At 42.6% G+C, this 23,157-nt stretch overlaps 1 protein-coding gene across 12 annotated transcripts in view; it reads left to right on the top strand.

Moving 5' to 3' along the window:
* Nucleotides 1-21,084, top strand: part of MTSS1 (MTSS I-BAR domain containing 1) — a 127,978-nt gene extending 106,894 nt beyond the window's left edge. For 3 of the 12 annotated variants that reach the window (XM_053942293.1, XM_053942282.1, XM_053942334.1), the window contains 9 exons: nt 643-800; nt 2,054-2,161; nt 3,125-3,222; nt 5,209-5,419; nt 12,992-13,111; nt 14,109-14,303; nt 16,342-16,506; nt 16,848-17,010; nt 18,141-21,084. In XM_053942293.1, the coding sequence (XP_053798268.1) occupies nt 643-800; nt 2,054-2,161; nt 3,125-3,222; nt 5,209-5,419; nt 12,992-13,111; nt 14,109-14,303; nt 16,342-16,506; nt 16,848-17,010; nt 18,141-18,832 (1,910 nt within the window). In that variant the 3' untranslated portion in view covers nt 18,833-21,084. The remainder of the gene's footprint in view (nt 1-642; nt 801-2,053; nt 2,162-3,124; nt 3,223-5,208; nt 5,420-12,991; nt 13,112-14,108; nt 14,304-16,341; nt 16,507-16,847; nt 17,011-18,140) is intronic. The other 9 variants (XM_053942300.1, XM_053942325.1, XM_053942316.1 and 6 more) reach the window with 9 other exon arrangements.
* Nucleotides 21,085-23,157: the final 2,073 nt, after the last annotated feature.

The raw sequence follows: 23,157 nt of genomic DNA, 5'->3' as shown, positions 1-23,157 counted from the left end.
AAAAACAACAAAAAAAAGGAAACCACTATGTAGAGAGGTTTGGTTTAGTTTAGACTTTGGAATGAAGAAAATGGTTTCAGCAGTTGGTTTGTGCAGAGTACTCGAACCCAGTGGTCCAATGATCAGTAACATGTCCACAGTAGCATTTTGTATAGGAGATTGATCCATTCATTTAGTGGCTCCACAAAATTCTCACTAGAACCTTGTTAAGCACAAATGTAAGAAGGCGGAGGAGTACACCTGGGCTAGTGATTTACCTGGGCTAGTTTATTTATTTATGAAAGTTGTTCTTTCATCTCCCAGTTAGTAAGGTGTTGGCTTTTGGCAAGGATGATGTGAAGAGTTTCTACAGCTAATGCTCTGATAAAGTCCTTATTTAAAATGCTGTCTTTGGCTTGTTGAAACCTTTTGAATTGAGCTGGATTTCTATTCTGTGCAAAAGGGGGAAAAATAAATGCTTTGAAATGCTTGATTTAATTGAGGGGAGAAACATCCTTACTGATTTGAATGAAGGGAAAATGCTGGTTGAGACTCAAATTGCAAAAGCACAATCCAGCAGCAGTGCTGGCTGAAAATCATGTCATCTTCTCTGGAGAGGCACAGTTTTGACAATATGTGCTCTTGATTGTTTCCTGCATACAGGACGGGGTGACATTCAGCCCCAGCTGGATAGTGCTTTACAAGATGTCAATGATAAGTACCTCCTGCTTGAAGAAACTGAGAAGCAAGCTGTCAGAAAAGCTCTGATCGAGGAGCGCGGTCGATTCTGTGCTTTCATCTCGATGCTGCGCCCTGTGATCGTAAGAGCTCTTCGTTTTCAGTCAGTACAATTCACAGATTAGATAAGTGGCCAGAAGCCTCTGAAGAGAGTATCTCGTTATGTCTTAGGAATTAATTTTTGGAGTCAGAATACAGCCTATGTTTCTCTCTGTCTAGCAAGTGGTGGGAGTTGGGACCTTTCTTGTAGGCACTTGGAGTAATTCAGCAATGGAAAACACTGAATACCTTCAAGTTGACTGATGGGTAAACAATGAGCACGAAGACTGAAGTCAGTTTGTGTTCTTTATGCATTCCAGCCCGAGACATTGCAAATGCAGTTTTTTCCACTGCTTTCCTTCTTAACATTACATTTTAATATAAATCCTCCTTACTCCTACTCCAGTGCTAGGACTGATAAATGTTTCAAGACCTCCCCTGAGTATATAATGACATTATCTGACAAATTATAGGCTGCTTCCGTGCAGTTTTCTGATAACTCCTTTCCTTCTACATGACAGTTTTTCAGTTAATGGGAAAGGTTTAAGTAAATTTTCATCATCTCAGGTAGTCTGAAGCCTGACAAGGTTCATGGCTTTGTAAGCACCTCAAGTGAGGTGCATTTCTGAAGGGTCACCAGCCTACTGGGAAAATGTTCCCAGTGCTTGTTTACAAAGAGCATCAGTCTCAACAGAAAACCATAGTTAGAGAATTAGAAAAGTCATGGCTGAGCAGGAGGAGGTGAATTCCAGATTCAGAGGACCTGGAAGAAATGGTAGCTAAAGAATTACTGTGGTAGTTTACAGTGCAGGAATCGTCATCTGAGTTAGCCGTCAGTGTAATTTGAGCCAGAATCAATCATAGATGTATTAATGCTCTGTACTTGTATAATGCATTTAACTTAACTATCAAAAACTATTAATTTAACCCCTGTTTACAGTCAAGCTTAAAATTGTTAGGGCACGTTAGTGAGTGTACATAGAACAGTTAGGTATTTGTCAAGTGCAGCAAAACTGACACTTTTTCTGAAGATGTCACAAAAAGAAGGCTGAGACTTACTTATCTTGTTGATGAGAGAAAAGATTTCTGGGCCTTAGAATTTATAGCAGTCTTAAAGTAGTTACAAAACTCTAAATTAATATTTTCAACCTTTCATAATTACTTAATGTGGAAAGAAAATGCAGCTCCACTGGGCATCCCCACAGTCATCAGCAAAATGATAAAGGTCATATATTATGTTAGAGGTCTGATTTTTAAAACCAAGCCTGTGGTTAGCCTGGCTTGTTTTTCTTTTCAGGAAGAAGAAATATCAATGCTAGGAGAAATAACCCATTTACAAACCATATCAGATGACCTGAAAAGTCTCACCATGGATCCACACAAATTGCCATCCTCAAGTGAACAGGTTAGCTCCTGGAAAACATTTTATTTGTGGGTTGCATGGCTTTTTCTGTTGTGTTGTGAGGAATATTGACTACTAGTGTTTAGTGCTTTAATGTGATGTTTTGTAATAGCTTTTTGGCAGCAAGGCCATTTTTAACATAAGCAATTTTTGAAAAACAACCTGTTTTGTTGTGAAAATTTTTTTTCAGGGGCTGAGTGCCCCTAAAATATTTGGTGAGACCAGAGTGAAGTGGTAGCAGTAACACTTCGAAGTGTATGAAGATGCCCAATTTCTGTGGAGTGTGTTTGAGAAATGAGAATCATCTCCTTTCCCTAGGTTTGAGCTCCCTGTCTTTCGGTAGTCACAAAGTTGTTGCTGGGGTTGTGTAGCTTGATAGAGTCTAACATTTGAGCATTTTTCCATGCTGTCCTTAAAATGCATAGGAAAACATGTGTCATTAAATGAATCCAAATAGGACATTTTTCTGCAACCCTGCTGTGTGAACTTTTGTTTTTTGTCATACTTTATAATCGCCTTATCATTGACCTAGAAGTGTAAAGCTCTGTTGTGGTTGAATACTAAAATTCAGTTAATTGCTTAATATGTTACAGTACTTCAGCTCAAAGGCTGTATTAATTTTTTTAAGTCAAAACAAACAAAACAAAAGAAACAAAAACCAGAAAAGCTTCCTTAATGCAAAAAAACAAATCTCCAATTTACTTTCTAAAAGGTTTTTTTTTCCATTTAGATCTGAACTTTCTTTCTATTGTGGCAGCCTTAGTGTTGAAGTATGCTGATATTGGGAAAGCCAAGGATGAAACTGACTCACCTGTGTGATACAGTGTAATTTTGGAAGAGAACTGAGACTGAAGTGGCACTGAAAGTTTGTGGCAGGGATGAATGTTGTATGACAAGCAGATGCTTTCTTTTAACAGGGTGAGATTTTTTTCCACATCCTTGATGCTATTGATTATCTTTCATCAGGTAATTTTAGATTTGAAAGGTTCTGATTACAGCTGGTCTTACCAGACTCCTCCATCCTCTCCCAGTACTACCATGTCCAGAAAATCTAGTGTTTGCAGGTAAGTCAATTGGTAATATTTATTTTTAACCTGTTGGAGGCAAAGGGAGGCAAGTTCAGACTGTGAAATGGATTTGTATACATTCTTAAATCTTAAATAGCAGGTCTTACTGAAACAGCCCCTCATGGTCTTTACTCATTTAAGTGTGTGCTGGGGATATTAAAAAGGGATGGGCGTGACTGAACAACTTTGGAACTCAGTACAACTTGAAGATGCTTTTGATTCAGTTCTCTTGAATCCATTTTGGATCAAAGAGCAGACTGTACTGATATAAACTCTTGAGATTGTCCATTCATAATTTCCTTTTCTGTTTTTCGTGTGATGACTTTTTAGATTATTCTAAGTAGCTGTTACTAATCAGTAAGTTAAACTATTTGAAAAGGGGAAAAACATCCTTGACAATTGCCCTATCAGTCTGGTAGATGGAAATGCTTTTTTGATACAAGTTTTTTTGACTGTTTAATGCTGTCTAATGCTGTCCTGAAATATGTTGAAACACTGGATTCTGTCTATGCTTTCTCTGTAAAAACTGTTTTCTTTCATAAAACAGTTTATTAGCATGTTGCCCCCATATCCTGGTGTCTACATTTACTCTTTCCTTTTACTGAAAAGGAAGATAACCCTGTTGTGTATTCTGCTCAACACTTCTCTAGCTGCTCTCAAATGGCTACCTTTCAGTTTGCTTTATGAACTACGTACTACAGGTTCCCTGTGTATGAGCAAAGTTACCTATAGCATGTCAGAGCAAGTGAACACAACTTCTATGTACCTACTTGTCTCTGCATGCAGATATATATAAAAAAAAGTCAGTACTTTTATATATATATATGTGAAAATGTGCATATTTAGAGCAATGAGCACAGGCTTAAAGATGCAATATCCTGAAGCTATAAAAGAAAATGGCAAAAAAACCCCAAAAATTCATCATTTCTTCCTAATCAATTTCATTTTCTTGTACGGTAAAACGGGTATGGCACAGACTGACATGTGGGTGAAACAAAGCAGAGCTCCCCTTGCTCTGCTCCCTGCTGACTTGCACATCTTGTTGTACGTGGCCTTGGTGCACAGAAGGTGCAGCCTCACCTGTGCATCCTTTCAAGCCATCTTTAGGCCAGGCTCCTGCCAGTGCAGCAGGGAGCTGCCATCAGATTGGTGCATCCTGCTAGTCCTGCTCAGCCACCCCAGCAGGAAATTCCGAAGGCTCCCACATTGTGACTGGCACGTCTGTACTGTCATGCATGGATTCTGAGGATTAAAAATCAGTCTCTTCCTTCTAAAAATCACTTTGGTTTGTTTTAATGGATATTAATTTTGGGGTTTAATTCTCTGGTTGTCCTTGTTACTGACTAAAGCTCCATACCCAGTGGCTTGGCTTCACTCCATGTGCTGTCATGTGTTTTTATCTGGTAGGAAGCCTTCAAGTGAGCAAAACGTGTCCCAGGTACTCTGAAGTGTGGGAGTTTGGTGATGCTTTCAGAAGTCTCACACACTGTCCTGCTGGCTGTCTGCAGCAGCATGCCTAGAGGCAGACTTTTAGATGAACTTCAGTGTCTTTGGTCCCCCTGCTAGAAATCCCATTGACAATCTGGGCCAAGTGTAAGTCAGAAATAGGAGAGAACCATCAGCAGACACTTTCTGAGCAAGTGCTGTGCTCAGGGAGGGCATGTAGCAATTCCTTCATCCCTAACCTGAGTTTAAAGTCTGAATGGTTAAGATTTGATCATTTAACTGACACTCAAGATAAAATGCCATTTTCTCTCTGGTCACCAGGGATACTGCAGCTGCTTATGGTTCTTTACTGATATATATGTGCATATATATATATATATATATATTTAATTTGTCAACATTTTTTTCCCTGGTTTATGCTGCCTGTTGCTAGAGACATGTGGAATGTTAATTGTACTGTATATGGGTCTCTCCCCACCCCGCCCTTGTGTCTTTTCCTCTCCCCTTTCCTTTCTCTGTTCCTTTTGTCTCTCACAGCAGTCTGAACAGCGTTAACAGTAGTGATTCCCGGTCCAGTGGCTCGCACTCGCACTCACCTAGTTCACACTATCGCTATCGCAGCTCCAATCTGCCTCAGCAGGCACCCATGAGGCTGTCCAGTGTGTCCTCCCATGATTCTGGATTCATGTCCCAGGATGCTTTCCAGTCCAAATCGCCATCCCCCATGCCACCAGAAGCACCTAACCAGGTACGTGCAAGCATGAGAACAAAAACCTGAGTCTGAGCTGGACTCTCTAACTTGGCTCACCTTTCAGAAAAAGGATCTGGTGTGGTTTTGGGGTACCTGGAGTCAGATTAAACATTGAGGGTAAGGGTTGTCTCAGTGCATTTCATTTATCCAAAAGTTGGGCCTCTAGCTGGAATGATTAATGCTGCTTTGGCATAAAAGGGATGAGTCACTCCTGGGCTATACATTTTTCCCTCTGGTCATGGAGGGAGCCTAGATGCCTAACTTTGAGATAAATACAGACAACCAAGAGCAAGAAGACCCACCTTATAGAGGGAATAATATTCACTTTACCCACTGAGGTTACCAGTTAATATCCTGCACAGGTTGCAAGCGGTTAATATCTGGTGGCTCTTTGCTGTTTAATGGGCAAATATTGATGCCAGAACATCCTTTTGACAGCCATAGTACTGATACTGGTGGCTTTGGCATTAGAGAGGCTTCTTTAATTCTTCCTCTGCAATGGGTCTGGGATACTCTAAATGCTGCCAGCATTATCATACGGAATTAGTTCTGCCATTTTTTATGACACCCATTTCTGTGGATAGACTTGAATTTTGGACTCTTAGTTGAGGACCTTGCAGAAATAAGGTTTCTGCATGAAAATGGGAGGTATTATTAATTCTTTATGGAGCTCATAAGAAATGAGTTTTTGTGTAGTCATATATAATAACATCCTGAAGCCAGTCAGATGGAGAGGATTTCACCAGAAATATAAGCAAACTTTCCCTGAGCATTTTTGGGTCTGCAGAAGGAAGCTGCTACTCTATTTGTCCATGGCATCCTTCCTCTAAAAATTCACTGGCCATCTGCAGGCAGAGATTTGCAATGCTCTGTGGCCTGTATCTTTCAGTACCTGAATTCTCTTTGCTGGTTTTTTTGTTTTTTTTTTTTTTTAAGAAATCACACGGCAACTATAATATTTTTAAACAAGGCTGAATTGCTTTTCTCACATTATAAATCCCATTGAAAATCTTACCTACAAACTGAAAAGGATCTAGTATCCTGTTGTTGAGTATTACTTAAAAACACCCTGAGGTCACTGGAGAAAAACTGTCTTTTACTTCAAAAATGTAGTTGCACTCCTTTTTACATGTTGGGGAGTGTTAATCCTAATAGTCAGCAAGTGTTAGTGGTTATCAAGTGTCACCTGCCCATGGAAACTACCCTAGACCACCTTTGGTAGCATACAGACCCTTGCCTTTTGCAGAACATTTTGTAAGTAGTACCCTTAGAGAAATTTTTAAAGTATCATCCAAAACAACACTGGTTCATTTAGGCTTAGAACACGCTCTCAGGGGAAGCTCAATGGTTTTTAAATTTTATTTCCTTCTTTCATTTTAATAGAAATGCTTTCTTTTCAAATGATACCTCTTCTGTCCCCAGTCTGGACACAGCAGCTTTTTTTTAATAGATGACATCCTGAAGAACTTTGTGCACACTAATAAAATGAATGTTTTGTTTAGATTGGCTATGGCTAACCTAAGTGAAATGCAAAAAAGTAAATGAGCAATAATAAAGTAAACTGGAATAGTAACAAGGTAAGGAAGTTGACTTTTAAGATACATACATCAGTTACACATGCTAGCATCATCTTTGGTTTTCATAGTATCCACTGCACCTGCATAAAAGGGCAGTAATCCACATGATGATGCTGTGTTTGCAGACAAGGATGTAAATTTGCAATTGCTCTTAGCATGAAAAAAACCAACACCTCTCTTTGCAAATTCCCCTGTTAAGCAGAGGAGAGAACTTAGGCTGGTATCAGGTGGCAGAACATCCTGAAAGTCGATGGGAGTCACACTGATTTACACCAGCAAAGTTCATATGCTTTTACTTCATTTTAGAAACTGTCCATAAGGTTGCAAACTGATCCAAGCATCACTTAACCTTTTCATGAGCTGTAGAAGGCTGCAGCAGTATGACAAGTGTAGTGTGTTGGTACAACAAATAGGTATGTGCTCTGTATGTCTCCGGTTCTGTTTACCTTTACGCAGAGGAAAAGGTAACAGATCATTGCCTGGCTGCTTCATCTTTGCTTAAGTGTCTTGCTTTGTATGTTCAGCACTAAGTAAGTTGTATGTGTTGTGCTGACAGGTGACTGTGACTGTGAGCTGAGCAGAAGCTGTTCAGTGGGCAGCGTTACCCGTGTTGTGTGTCTCTAACCAACTGGCAGATCTCCCCGTGGGGCTGTGCTTGGAGCATCGGTGCTGGGTGGGAGGAGGCTGCTGCTCTGTCTCAAACACTGATGACATTGTTTCTAGTAGTGACACTGAGAAGGCAGAAAAGCAAGCTCTGGAACCAACAAAGGAGATTAAAAGCTTTATATCTTGTACAGGTGGACACTTTGATGATGTTTGCTAGCTACATGCTGTGGCACATGTTGGATCAACAAAGCCCTTTTTCATTTAATAATGAGTTTTAGAAAAAAAAGTAGGAGGGGGCCATATATAATTCCCATATTATAGGAATGTGAATATATGATTTCTGTGAAGCTATTGTGTATATATGCTCACCTATATTTTAGGCAAGCGTCACTGAAAAGTAAATTGAATTTCCACAAAATCACAGATGGGGGATGGGGAGTTGGTGGGAATCTCAAAGAAAGAGTAACTGGAGATTGAAACAAGATACAGACTATACCGGAGGAGAGATGTCTGACAAAATGAAGATTGCTTTCCAGCCTGTAGTTGTTAGTAAGAGTAGTAAGTAAGTCTTTACCATTATCACGGTTAGCATAGAAGATAGGAAAAAGAGCAATTCTAAAAACAGACTGCTCTTTCACTGGTGTGTGAGGATCACCTTTCTGCAATTGCTGGGAGTAAAAAGTGTTAGCCTGTAGCACGTGGCTGTACACGTGGGAAGGTCACTGTAAAAGGTTTTAATCATAATTAAAGGGGTACATTTGGGTGTAGCTGAACAGCTGGAAAAGCATCACAGGTCTCTTTCTGGAGTGGAACAGTTTCTTTAAATGCCAGGCGTAAGGTCAGGCATGGCCAGCATTGCCCATGACACAGTGACCTCTTACAAAGCCCTTCTGACAGACCTGCTGGAAGCACAGAGTGGCTCTTGGATGGACATTGGATGTGGCTGCTGCTGCTAAAGCCACACCTTGCCCTGTGTGGTAGAAAAACTGAGGCCTGGGAGTATCTGTGATCACATGATGTGATAGTACTATAGTGATGTTTGATTCAGGGCATGATAATAGTAGGATCCACTGGATTTGAAGTGAACATGCTGGGGGAAGCACTTACACGGTTGGACTTTACAGGCTGTTTGTGACTTCTTAGAGATGAAAGCAAAGGGAGAGAAAGAAGCAAATGAAGATAAAAATGTTGATGCACTGTCAGACAATAGAGAGATAAGTCTTTATTGTTAGAATGATCTGGAAAGCACTTTCCCTAAACAGTCAAATGGAGGGAAACTGAATGTGAAGTTGCTTCTGCATGTTCAGGTTATAAAGCTTCAAAGAGGCTGCTTTTGAGTAGATTCCATTGCTTGAAATAGCTGCAAGTTAGAATAGGGGATATGTATTGTTACAGCTGTTCCATTTTCCATTTAAATTAATAAATGCTTCCAAATCAGACCTTAAAAGAAACCCCAAAAAAGGACAAAAAAGCCCCACCAAAAGCAAGCAAACAAAACAAAAACCAAAAATCGAGTTCAAACTGAAACACTTTTGTAAATTATACAGATACTTGTTTCTTCTAAAAATCCTTTTCTAGTGTTTCTTCTAAAATTCCTTTTCTTCCTTCTTCGTGATGGTTTGTCCCTGACTAGAAAGAAGGGTCGGTAGAGGCAGATTCCAGGAAATTAGACAAATTGAGGAGGTGACCCTTGAGTCAGCATGCAGAGCTTTTCTAAAAGTAGCTGAGCCCATCTTCCACTGACTCCAGAGGGACATTGGAGCACGCTCATCATTAGGATTTGGTCTCCTGGGAAACCCTTGTCCAGGAAGCTCTGTCTCCTATTTGAGAATGGGAGAGGGTTAAGAAAGCAATGCCATGTTTTAGTGGAAAACATAGCAAACAAAGGATGCAAGTAATCCAAGATAACCATGGTCCTTTTATAGGTTAGTAGGATAGCAGATGGAAAATATAATTGTACAGTTGGATAGCTCAGAAAATCTTTTTTTTTTATATTCCTGCTGGAACTCATACATACCACACCAAGCAGTGGGACACTATCCATGTCTCATCTGAGAGACCAGAGCCCAAGCTACACTTGTACAAATGTACATTTGGGGCACCGTTTGTCACTGCAGAGAATAGCTTTAGCTTTATACTGTTAATTTTAAGCTTTTTCTCAGAAGAGATAATTTTAGAAGAGAGCAGAACTGCCATTATCGCAGCTGTGGGAAAAAAATAGCTAAAATGGAAGAACTGATTTTAAAAATTATTCAAACAAAACAGTCATTTAAAAAAAGGAATCTACTAAAACAAGGTGAAAAAATCTGATTGTCAAACTTCTCACACCATGGGCTGGGGAGGAGAAATTGGTCTGCCCAGTGTGTGTACTCCCTGGAGAGGGTGTGCCAAGGCTTGTGCATCTAGAGCAAGCACTGCAAAGTCTGGAGACTCTTTGCCCAAGCAGTAGTTGTGCAGTTTCTGTTTTCAGTCCCTCGTGTACCCTATGGTAAGAAGGGAAGTCTGTGCTTCCCACACCTGGGTGCAGCCATTCAGGACTGGCTCTCCAGTCAGATCCAAACATCCTTTGTCCTGCTGCCAGTTATGTTTTCCTTATGCTTTTCCTTCAGGAGTTCAGTATTCTTCTGCCTCCCCCTCCATTGTTGGAATACTTTTTAGCAAGACCAGAGATTCCCTTTCTCTGTGCCTTGCAAGTTTCTGAAGATGAGGAGACCCTGTTTCTGTACCACCACCTCTTGCATTTCCATCAGCTCCAGAATGTTTTCCCTATGGCATCTTGTTCAGCCTCTGTCTAGCTTTTCTTGCTGAAAACTGACACATTGAATTAGTGGGAGAGTCCTTTTTGTCATCTTTTTTTCACTTTGGAGAAGTGATTTTATTGCAAAAATAAGTTCACCACATCCAGTCTTTTTTTTCTGCCCATACTTTGCATGTTCAGAATCTGCATTTTTGATCTTTTTAATGTGTCTTTGTTGGTAATAAACCTCATCTGTGAGCTCTCTCTACCATTACTTGACAAAACCTTGTGAAATTTCTGTCTTGTAGACACAAATAGTGTATTAAATGTAAATTCCAAGTTCTTACTTGTCACCTCTGGGGCATCTGTAGAAAACAAGATAGCATGGGAGATGCCATGCTTGGCACTAGGACCCTTCACTGTCTCTCCTGCCATGTGCAGAGCATGCAGACCCTGGAGGGTCATTCAGGCCGTAAGTAGGAGGTTTCAGAAAGTATTTTCTGTAGTTGCATTTTTCTGTCTTGTTTTTTTTTTCCTGGCTAAACCATAACAGTAGTGTGAGTATTCTCACAAGGCTGCTTTTGCTGAGGTACCTGGAATGTCAGGCAGAACTCTGGAGTTTAGTGTAAAAGCTAGTTTTCTATAATGTATTTTTCTCAAGGGATAGAGGCAATAGTCTCATCTCCATTTAGTGCACCATGGCTATGACTGATGGCAGAATCAACTGCAGCTCATCTTTGTTAGTATTTTTATTTTAGAGGTTTTTCTCCAGTAAAAGGAGTTGCATTAAATCAAGAATGTGACAAGTTCCACTAAATATCATGCCACTGCATCATCAGGTATGCCACTTTCACTGCTGTCCTTAACACCTATGTGTCATTTGTTGCTGTTCCCTCTGATTGTACCTTCACCTCAACTCTTACTGCACTTTGAATACAAGCCTTGTTAACTGACCGTACTTGTACCCTAAGCACATTTGACAGGGCACCTTCAGATCATCTCATGTCAGCATAGAGTGGCATGAGTGTTATTTCTATAAAATACTCCATCGACTCTACATGCTTTTTAAAATTTTAGCAGCCTTTCCAAAATTTCACTTAAATCACAGTTTACCAGTAAGCTGAAGATGCTGATACTGTGTTGACTTCTCAGCTGCCCCAGCAGTCTTCACCAAAATCCTTATGGTGACAGTGTTCCGTCCTGGGAGACCTACATTTCCTTCTACCCAGGCAGCTGGCTGTACATTACCCAACTGTAGCTCCTGGTGAGCAGTGAGACAACTTGTGGGTTTTAGGAGTAATTGCTCCCCTACACTGCCATACCCAGCCGTCCTTCTATTGCAAACTCATCCCAGATCTTACCTAAGGTTAACTGGGGAATTTTACTTCAGGTGAGATTTCCCTTCCTCTTCAACATGTCATTCCTTGAAATTGCTGTCTTTGCTACAAAAACTGGATACAACAGCACTTTCTGCTGTCATAAACACTTTATGTAGACTTGTTTCACAGGTTCTTGGCTACTAAAAGGTGAATTGGTCTTGCTAGTGTTGAATTTCTGAAACCCTGAATAGAGCTCAGTAATGCCCTGGCATCTCTGCCAGTGTTCATGACTGTGTCTAAGCTCTCAGTTGGACCTGGACACACATCCCTACAGAGCAGGATGCCACTTCCAAGGGGAAGATGTGGAAGAGCATTGTAGTTGGTAAAATGGTTTGTGTGGTTATTTCCCTTGGCTTTTGTGTAATTGAATTAGATGTGTTGTAGAGGTCTGACAGCAGCAAAGGTACATAAAGGTGTGCACCGAAAATTGGAGAAGTCCCTAGGTAGGAGCAAAATGTTTGATGTGTTCAGTGGACATTTTGTGTCCTTCATTTTCTTCTACTCTCCATCCAAGTCTGGTATTTTCTGCCTCTGCTGTTAGGAGAAGGCAGGTGGCAAGCAGATGCCACCACTTCTGCATTCAGTGGAGGGCATGTACCTTCCTGCTGGCTGCTGGACAGGAGGGTTTGAGTCAGAGTGCTTTTGGTGTATGCATCCTTCCTGCAGAGGTGCATGCATACAGGTCATGCACTTTGGAAGCCTCCAGTTTTGGTAAGTATCACTTCTTACTCTTTTCCATAATACTTGAACTCAGATGAGTTTTTCACAAGCACTTTTGCAGATCAGAATGTACGAGAACTTGTGTATGTAAGTGATGTTTGCTACTCCATGTTTTAAATCTAAATTTTGTGTCTTTGAAGTACTGATGATCTGCTTTTCTGTATAAATCAGTTGTCTCAGTATATTGCATGTTTGGACCACAGGTGCCCTCAGGTCCCTCAGCTTCTTGCTCTGAGACAGCAGCAGAATTGAGACGCTGAAATTGCAATGAGGAGTTGAGATTGCTGCCTCAATTCCCTCATTCCTAAGCAGTGTGGCAAGTTCTCGCATTAAGCAAGTGGCTTTTTTTTTCATAGATTTCATGAACATTAGCAATAGTTTTGAGCAGTTTCTAATTGATCTTTAAAATCCTAACCCTTTGCTTCTCTCATCCTTCCCTCTCCTGTGTGTCTCCGTGTATGTGCTTTTTGTCTTTTTGTTTGTGATTTTTTTTCTTTTCTGGTGGCTTGTGTATCCTTTCCCTGCATTGCGGTGCTGTTTTATGCTGCAGAATTCGTCCAGCTCTGCCTCTTCAGAAGCCTCTGAAACCTGCCAGTCAGTGAGCGAGTGCAGTTCCCCCACCTCAGTCAGCTCAGGCTCCACCATGGGGGCTTGGGCCTCCACAGATAAGGTGAAAAACTTCATCTCCAAGATGTACAAGCCTACTAGCTCGTTATCCAAACCCTGCAACATTTGGACAAAACCTCCATGCATGGGATGCAGCCAGGATTCCTCTTTGTGAGGATGAGACTAGGAACTGCTGCATGCTCCCTTAGAAGTCAATATGTTTGAATAAAAACCGCAATTGCTTTCGAACTAGCTACTAGGAGAAGCTACAAATTGGGCATTTTACAGAGGTAATTTTCTAAGAAAAGGTCATTTTCCAGCTTTTCTACTCAAAGAGATTGTGGAATGCTGCCCAAAGCCAGCTGATTGCCTGACAAAAAGCACCTTGCCCAGATTGTGCTCTTTGTGGCTTCTCCCATCTCTCCCATTAGGAAGCATACATTACACTGAGTAATGGGGGTTGTTTTTTGACCAAAAAGGAAAGCAAAATACACATGGTTGGAATAAATTACATGGGATACACTCTAAATTGGGGGAGGAAGTGGTAGCAGTCTCCTTTCTCATCTGGTAAATCCTTGCTGTTGGTTTTTGTTGTTTTGTTCTTCCATATCATCACACAGCCAGAACATGTCATGTTTGAAGGCTTTATGCTTTTCCTCTCTGTCCAGCTACACAGAATAAATGCCACCAATGCAAATGCCTTCAGGGTTGGAAAAGTTCTGTTTCTATGTCCAGAGTCTGCAGGGTACCTAAATTGCAAAGGCTTTTTCACAGTGTGCTGCTTTCATGGACAGAAGGAAAAGCTGCTCAGCCTGGAGACAATGACTGCTAGATTGATGCCTGAAATTTGTTATAGATAACAATTTTCAGGCTCTCTCACTTATGAACCAAGCATCGTATCAATTTTCTGTTTTTTATTTGCAGCAAATTGAAGAATTTCCTTTCTTTTGTTTTAAGATACAGAGTTTTTCTCCCTAGAACATCAGTCACAGTGTATTTTCGTATTCATTCTGTTTATATTAATTTCTCTGTTTTTGTTTTTTTATTTGTTTCATTTCCAGTTGTCTAATGGGTTTTATCACTGTAGTTTATCAAGTGACCCATCCGTAGCTTCAGTTGGTGCAGGTCCTTTCCCTCATTTCCCGCCTGTCTCCCGCGCGTGGACTCGGGCTCCCTCAGCCCTCCTTCCAGACTACGTTCATTATTACACCATTGGGCCAGGCATGTTACCATCATCTAAGATCCCTAGCTGGAAGGTTTGTGTTCCTTTTGTTGTGGCAGTCCTCACCTCCTCATACCAACAGCATGCCCACGGCAGTTGTTGCTCTCTTTCGGTCCATGTAATTCCTGGTTGATTTGCTCTGTTTGGTATCACTCTGAATGGTCATTGCATGGTGAAAATCAGACCTAAAATCTGGTTGTGGGTATTTCTGAATGACCTTGTGCATTCTGGTACCAACTGAAACATACCAAAGCTGACAAAATCTAGGTAGGAAGGAATAATTCAGCTCTGAAACATTGGTGAAAACACTCTGGGCTCTATGCAGGGGGAAAAGAGATTATTTAGCACTGTCAAAGTGCTCACCTGGGCAGGGAAGGGCATCCAGTTGTTTCAGTGGGACCATACACTGGACAGCCTGATGTTCTCCCTGTGGCTGGGCCCGTGGCTGTAGGCAGGCACACTCTCCTAGATCCAGCTGGAGTGGTTTAAGAAGGTGCTCAGCACCAGGTAAACCCAAGTGGTGACTGAAGCTTTACTGCCACAGAAAGGACGTGCTCACCCAGCTCATTTTGCTCTCTTGGGTAGACCACCAAGAGTGCAGTAACTTCTCTTAGTTGCTCCAGCTGGATCTGCAGGGATCTTGGCATCAAAACATGTCTGCTCTCCTAGAGCCTTAAAGTTCATCCCTGCCAGGTGGTTCCCGTGGGAGACTCTGCCCTAGAGCAAAGGGAAAAGGTCTCTTGTCTGTTGCTCTGGATCCTCAGCAAGGCTGATGTGCAGTCAACAGTAGCTGTGCAGATTTTAAGTGCCTGTGGATGGTTATATAATACTGCATATGTACCACAGGACCCATGTATATACATCTAAATTGAGATAACTTATTACAGATGCCCCTACACTCTATCCAGCAGCTGGAGACTGTTGGGATACATACAGGGTGGCCACAGTGGTCCTGGGGTTTCAGGGTCATTTGTTGTGTCTCTGCTAGAAGCACTTTGCCAATATATTTCACAACAAAACACTTAGAGCAGAGACACAGCTGTCAAGGCAGAGCAGTTTCACATGAGGTTAACAAAACCAATACCTGTCTGTCCAAGGGGGTCTGTCAGTTCAGTGGCCTTGCACTTCTCATTTCTTGGACTGAGACACCTCAAGAAACCCACAGTGTGGTCTTGGTCCATCATTAGATGTCCATCAGAAGGCTGTGGGAGGCTGCCCAGCAGGCAGCTGGGAGGATGTGGGGCCCATTCTCATGCACTAGTTGTTCTTTGATTTTTAAAGCAGCCTTTGTCTCAATGAAGGAAAACTTTCAGGATTGGGATTGCCCCTGCAGCAGCTGGTGTTGGGGGAGCTGCTGCTGGTTCTGCATCCCAGCACAGAGCCTGGATCAGTCAAGCTCTTTGTGTGCAGCGTGTGGGTTCTGGACACCCTCAGGACTTTGCTTAATAGAGCCCTGAGTGAATACAGCCCTCACGGCCTAAGGAATTTCTGATTCAAATTTAGCACCAGTAATTCAGAGTGATGTTAGCCTTTCTTCAGTATGGACTATCATTGTAAACTAGATTTCAGTTAGTAAGTAAACAGAGAGTAACACACAGTAACTTGCTCCACTAATGTGTATGAAAAATCTGTTCAAGCCTAATTTTTCAGAACTGAAGACATCTGTAACAGCATGTAATACTAGAACGTGTACATCTGGAACAGTTACATCACTGATTGGATATTTATCTGTATCTTCTGTGTGACAGTGATTTTTGAGCTCGAAATTCTGAAAATGTAGGCTTTGACACCATGGAATTTCATTTAGATAAAACTATTTATCAAAATGTTAAATACCTTCATACAAGAACATTTAGGTAGAATGGGAAATTTACATTCCTTTTAATAAAGGAAACAGGTTTAATAAATGAAGATTTTTAATATCTTCAAAATTTATTTCTCACCTTATTCAGAAAGGCATATCCAATTTAATACACAATCTGTTGCATTAAAATTGTCCTTTTGCATAGTCTTGCCTGTAATTAAAGCACAGTTCCTGATGAAGGCTGTCCCTAACGAGCTCGTTTCCTTAGGACTGGGCCAAGCCGGGCCCGTATGATCAGCCCATGGTGAACACGTTGCAGCGTCGCAAAGAAAAGCGTGAGCCAGATGTCAATGGAGCAGCTCAGAGCGGAGCCCCTGCGCCCCCTGAGGAGGCCCAGAGACCTCGGAGCATGACGGTGTCAGCTGCCACAAGGGTGAAGCTCTCATTTCAGATACCCTGTTTGGTGCAAAGGAAATGGCCGTGCTGGCTCCTGCCAGTACTTGGGATGCACTTCATGTTGTGTTTATCTGGGAAGTGGTGCTGGTGTGGTCAGTGGGAATCATGCAGGCTGGAGGGAATGCACCGGTGGGTACTGATTTTCATAGAGCAGTGTACTCCAAAGAAGCATCTGTTCTATGCCCAAGCAAATGACTGGGCTCAGTCCTGTTGGATTATAATGGTGACAAGCTCTGATGGGGAGGAGAGATAGCTAAAAGCGGGTGAAGGTGACTGACCCTTCCAGGTGTAACGAGTCTCTCTCCTGTGTGTAAGCAGCAGGGTGAGGAGATGGAGGCCTGTGAGGAGCTGGCACTCGCTCTGTCCAGAGGGCTGCAGTTGGACACCCAGAGGAGCAGTCGGGATTCCTTGCAGTGCTCCAGTGGCTACAGCACCCAGACAACAACTCCATGCTGTTCAGAGGACACGATCCCATCTCAAGGTACCCATTCAGGAGATGTTCCTTTTTAGAGCATTCCCACCCTGGCCATCCCACACTCACCCCATGGTGCCAAGGAGCAGCTATTGCTTCCTGGCTTTGTAGTCAGCTAGGGAGGAAGGCTGGCATTGCTGTTAGGAGGATTTTTCCAGCTTGGAATGCAGTCTGGATTTATTAACTACATAGAGACCCACACTGCTGCATAGTGTACTGAACAATTGTATTTGTGCACTACTTCAGTGAGTTTCAGCCTAAGGATGCTGCCATTTTAAAGAGGATCCTGGAATTATAAATGGCACTGGTATTGCATCCAATACTTCTTGTGCCCTTTCTGAGCTATTGTCTCAGCAAATACACACCTCATGAACTTTGTTGTCTTCCATCAGCACTGTCAATCTGCTCTTGGTTTCCCTTGGTGACCTTTTATTTTCCTGTGTAAGTAGAAATGTGGTAATTGGAAAAAGAATCCTTTGGAGACCTTAACTTAGGCATAGCGAGGAAGCTGCAGTAAGGTGTTGGGTTTTGTACCCTGTTTCAGAACCAACAGCAAGAGAGAGACCAAGCTTGGTGCTTGCAGTTCAAGCCTTGTTTCCTCAGATGGGGCGATAGTGCTGTGCAGTCAGAGGAGGCAGCAGGGCTTGTGGAGGGCCAAACTTGGCTCAGCGCTTACGTGGAGAGGAAAGAACCCAGTGCAATTATTAAAGCTGAGGCTGAGTTTTCAGAGTTGACAGCTGGGATTTACTTTGTTTGCAAAATAAACAAATTTGCTGCTGAAATCACTGGTACACGGTCCCCTGAACCCACTTGCCTAATCTGAAGTACATTTTTCAAGTATTTCTATCTACAAGTGGTGGCACGTGGCTTGGAGGTTTTGGTATCTCCATGTTGGTGACAAATATGGAGCTCGTTCTCTTTCACAAGGGGCCCCTGCAGCTGTAGAATTGGTCTGCTGTGATGCCTTCAGGCATCAAATCTTGGTCACAAAACCTTGGACTTTCTTCCTTCTGAAGGTGGAAACTCCCTTCATTCTTACTGACTCCACGCTTTTTTGGTTATCTATCTGTACTTCAGACTTGCTGACGTGCGCCAGCTGTCTGCTCCAGCTTGATCCTAACTCTGTCTTTTGGCATCAGTTTCAGATTATGATTATTTCTCTGTGAGTGGTGACCAGGAGGCAGAACAACAGGAGTTTGACAAATCTTCCACCATCCCACGAAACAGTGACATTAGCCAGTCCTATCGCAGAATGTTTCAAACCAAGCGTCCTGCTTCCACCGCAGGTCTGCCAACCACGCTGGGACCGGTCATCGTCACCCCCGGCGTCGCCACCATCCGCCGGACCCCTTCCACCAAGCCTTCGGTCAGGCGCGGGACCATCGGCGGAGGCCCGATTCCCATCAAGACGCCGGTGATTCCCGTCAAAACACCAACTGTCCCCGATATCCCGGGGGGGCTGCCTGGGGCCCTCGCTGGGACAGAAGAGAGCCCCGAGCAAAGTCCGGAGTCTCCAGCAGCGGGAGATGGTGGGCAAGCTGTCACCAGCATGCCCTCGTGGAGCGGGCAAGCAGCTGTCAACCCTCCGGCGTCAGGCCAGAAACTGGGCGCTGCCGAGGAGCAGAGGCAGGCGGTCCCCGAGAGCGAGGGCGAGGAGAGCGAGCGGGATGGGGTCGGCAGCCTGGCGCCCGCGGGGCAGGCGGAGCCGGAGCCCGGCGAGCTGAGCCCCGGCGATGTCCCGCAGGGGGAGGATATGCTCAACGCCATTCGGCGCGGGGTCAAGCTGAAGAAGACGACCACGAATGATCGCTCAGCACCTCGTATTTCCTAGGAGTGGAGAAGCTGCCAGACTACTGAACGCCGAGAAGGAACTGTGAGAAAACTAATTTGTCTTTATCCATTCCGATCTGTAATCAATGATTTTTTTAAGATACTCGGTAACAGACAGTCTGAAAGTACTCTAAAAGAGAAAACAAACGAAAGAGCATAGTAAGACATAATCTTCTGTGGTGTTTTAATTTGTAAATATCAGTGATTTTGTTTCTGCATTTTTTTGATCTAAGTTACACTTTTAATTTTTTCTGAAGGTGCCAAATCCCATTTACCTTTTTTATAACTCTCTTTGTAAAGTTTTAAATCATAGAAGAAAAAAAAAATTGTCGAGTAGTTAACTTCAGCAAAGGGATTTAATGAAAATTTGGCTTTTTTGCAAGCTTTTGTAGAGCGCCTTGTAATAGTGAGGTTAAAAAATAGAGCAATGGGACTTATTACAGTTTAAGTCAAGCTATATGGAACGGATCCTCATTTAAGTATTTAAAAAAGTTTGAAAAGCAGGAATAAAAATTGACAATAAAGCAATATATAATGCAAGGAAGAAACCTGCAGTTGGTAGAGTTATTGGGGGGTAGTGGGGGAGGGAGATGCCATCAAAATAGCAGATGCTGTTGCACAAAAGTAGCCTAGTAGGATGAATTACTAGTAGCTTCATGGTAAATGCATCAGAATAAGCCATATTGGATTGCAGTGTTTTGTTTCTGTAGGGTGTTTTAAAAACTGGGTTTTTCCACATTTCTTTTTTGACTGCACAGCAGCAACTCTCAGTCACATGCATGCAGCCTTAACTGTGTAGACTTGGTTCTTCCACCTTCACGTTTTGTTCCACTCATCCTTCTGAATACAAACAAGGACTACAGGCTTAAGGCAGTTATAAATGTGAAAACATTTTTAAAATGCAAGCAGGGAGTTCTTAGATGTTATCAAAATGCCTTTTTCTGACTGTGCCCAGCAGGCTGGGCACCTTAGAAAGCCCAACTATTTTGAGAAAACACTTAAAAATTTGACAGGTGAAACCAGCTTGTGATCTAATAAACTGCGAATGTTTCTTTCCAATACAGGGGCTTGTTTTTCTTAACTTCTTTTAAATGGCAGTTGATTGGCTTTTCTTAAATACCGAAAAGAAAGGGTTGAGGGGTGGGGGTGGGGGGTGATACTGGTTTTTTGATAATACCGGGAGTCTGACCACTATAATCTCTTTTTTTGTACTTCTAAGTAATGTTTTTTGGAACGCTGTTGATAGAATCATTAAGAGTTGGATTTTTTCCTTAAAATAAAAGTAAGTTATTGCTGCAATACCCGTCTCCTAAAGCTGACAGAAATGTGCAGACCCCTAGGCATGACACGTGTTCCAGTGAAGACAGTCCAGAAGGATGCTGTCTGCCCACCACAGGAGACCCATGTGTGGAGGGACACCAGACTTGCGGATCCAGGATTGTTTAAAAAAGCACCAAATAACACACGTAAGGGGCTGGTTTCCACCACACACTGCAGATTTCTGTTGGCTCTAGACTTGCCTACATGACCTCTTATGCTTTAATACATAACTGCATTGGATGTGAAACTTCTAGTAACTGTGTAGTCACTGTGTTCTATATGACATTTTACACTGCTGTGCTTGCTAAACTTTTTTTTTGTTATGGCTTAAAAGCAAAAAGAAAAAAAAAGCATGATTCTTAGAAAATATTAAACCTTCCTTTCTTTGAAAAACAAGCTCCTTATTACAGAATATAATAAACAGTAGTGCCTGTGGTGTAGCCCACCAATCTTGATACAGTAGCTGATGCATTGTGCAAATGAGGCTTTCAGATGGTTTTTGCATAAACAAAAACTGTTAGGAGATAATCTCAGTAGTTAAAAGTGTTATTTAAACCTTTGAAATAAATGGATGTAACTGTACCCAAGTACAGCTTTTCACTTGTTTAGTTCTTAAACGTTAGTATAATCAGTAAAATTTAATATAAAATGTTGCCAAATTCAATGTAGAAAGAATGTGACAAAACACTTTGGATAGTTCTATTGTTTGTGTTTTTGCATATTGTAAAAGCAGTGTCACAGCTGAAAAATAAATTGTTTCTAATGGTAAATTATTGTGGTTTAGTTGCTAGTTTGTACTGAGAGTTGACCTCTCCCTGTGCAGTTTTTTGTTCTAAACTGGTATAAATAATTGCTGTAAGTGTGTCTCCCTTCTACATTGTAATGATTGCTTAAGCCTACATTATAAATAAAGAACTCTAAAAAACTCCCGTATTTTGCTTCTTAAAGACTTTTTGCTTCCAGAGCACTGGATATCAGTGGTGGCCTTCAAGATCATGCAGGTTCCATCTGCGTGTAATACAAGCAAGAGAGAATTAAAACCAAGTAAATAACATTGCATATAGCTGTGTTTTACTGATGGGCACCAGCAGGGTAGCAGTGGAGCAAAAGTGCAGTGCTAAATGGAAATTCCCATTAAACCATAACAGATGACATTTCCGTGCACCTCACTGTTTTTACCTGGCAAGGAAGCACAGATGACTTTGCATTTTTGTGCGTCCATCTCAGTGCTGGACAGCAGTTCTTAGGCCAGAGGAGGAAAATTGCTGCTGTCAACACTGCCTGTGCTACAGGCAGAATTTATCAAGCACAACACTAGCACCATTTCCCACAGCTCCCCGAAGGACTGAAGACTTTCTTTTGTACAGCTTTCTCAGCATTGAAGGCATAAGGGGGAGGATGTTGCTCCCTCTTGGAGCTGTCACACAATAGCCTGGTTTCTTTGCCACTGCAATGATGTCGTTTTTATCGAAAGGTATCCATTTGTTACTGCACTGGGCTTATGAGGCCAGGTTTAGGTAGCAGGGGGCTACAGGAGTGGCTTCTGTGAGAAGCTGCTAGAAGCTTCCCCCATGTCTGAAAGAGCCAATGCCAGCCAGCTCCAGGATGGACCCACCATTAGCCATGGCTGAGCCCAACAGTGACAGTGGTAATGCCTCTCGGATAAAAGATTTAAGGACAAAAAAGTTGCTGTGGCACAGCAATAGCAGGTGGGGAGAAGAGCGAGAGTATGTGAGGGAAACAGCCCTACATACACCCAGGTCTGTGAGGAAGGAGGGGCAGGAGGTGTTCCAGGTGCTAGAGCAGAGATTCCCCTGCAGGTGATGCAGCAGTGCCCCTGCAGCCACGGAGGTCCAAGGGGGAGCAGAGATCCACCTGCAGCCCATGCTGGAACAGGTGGATGCTCAAAGGAGGCTGGGAGCCCAGGAAGCCTGTGCTGGAGTAGGCTCCTGGCAGAGCCTCTGGAGCCCTGCAGAGGAGCCCATGTCCTTAAGTCAGTTTGAGTCACCTATCCTGAGTTCTGACTGTCCCCTCCCCAGATCTTTCCCACACCCAGTCCACTGGTGAGGGGGATGCCAAGTGGATACCCTGGATGCTGTGGAGCACTGCTTAGCAGTAGCCAGAACACTGGTGTGCTCTTAACACCTTCCCAGGACTATGAGGGCTGCTCTGTATAAAGTTAACCCATCCCATCCCAATACAGCCAGGAAGATGTCAAAAGAAAAACCAATGTGCTTTGGCTGAACATGTCTTGTCTCCAAAAGGATCATGGTTTCATTCCTCCTTCTCTCTGTGGCTGTATTTGAAGTACTGCTGAGCATCTTGCCTCACTCGGGTGTCAGTGCTTTGCTCGGCTGCTTCAATACTGAAGGCACTTATTCCAAGTGACAGCTCCAGCCTGAGGTATGGCATGTGCTGAACAACTGTGCTGGAAGAGGGCACACCTCAATTCCATCACTACTTTTGGACTAACTGAGCACAGAGAACAGATCCTGCTTCCTGGCAGGAATGAAAATTTCAGCTGTGGAATATGTAAAGCTGTTTTTCTGGAGTTTTTTCAAAATCCACACTTATTTTAGCATGCAGACTTACTGTAAAGGAGCAGATTTGAAATTTCTAAAAATCAACCAGATTAAAGCCTTATTCCTGAGCTACACAGGTTTAGTTCTTAGAAGAGCTGAAGTTCATGCTTTGCCATCTTCTGTTCAGTTGGGGTTCACAAAAATATTTAGCCTTAGGCTTAAACATGGGCACAGTCAAGTAACTTCTTGGAAGTCAGATTAGGCAACCTAAATCTCCTAGCCCTAAAAACAGGAAAACAGTTGAAGGGCCAGGTTTACCTGACCTTTTGCTTAGTGGCTGTATTGCATCTGTTCTCTCACGGGGCAGTTAGTGAAAGTGTTAGCAGAATTTCCCCTGTCTTGTACCAATGCTCTGGGAACACAGCCAGAAGCAAACAGCTTTTTGTCCCCAGTTCAGTGTGTCACACTGCCAGAACCATTTGTG

Source organism: Vidua chalybeata, chromosome 1, assembly GCF_026979565.1.
Source record: "Vidua chalybeata isolate OUT-0048 chromosome 1, bVidCha1 merged haplotype, whole genome shotgun sequence".
Taxonomy (NCBI): domain Eukaryota; kingdom Metazoa; phylum Chordata; class Aves; order Passeriformes; family Viduidae; genus Vidua; species Vidua chalybeata.
This window is presented reverse-complemented; position numbering and strand designations above follow the sequence as displayed.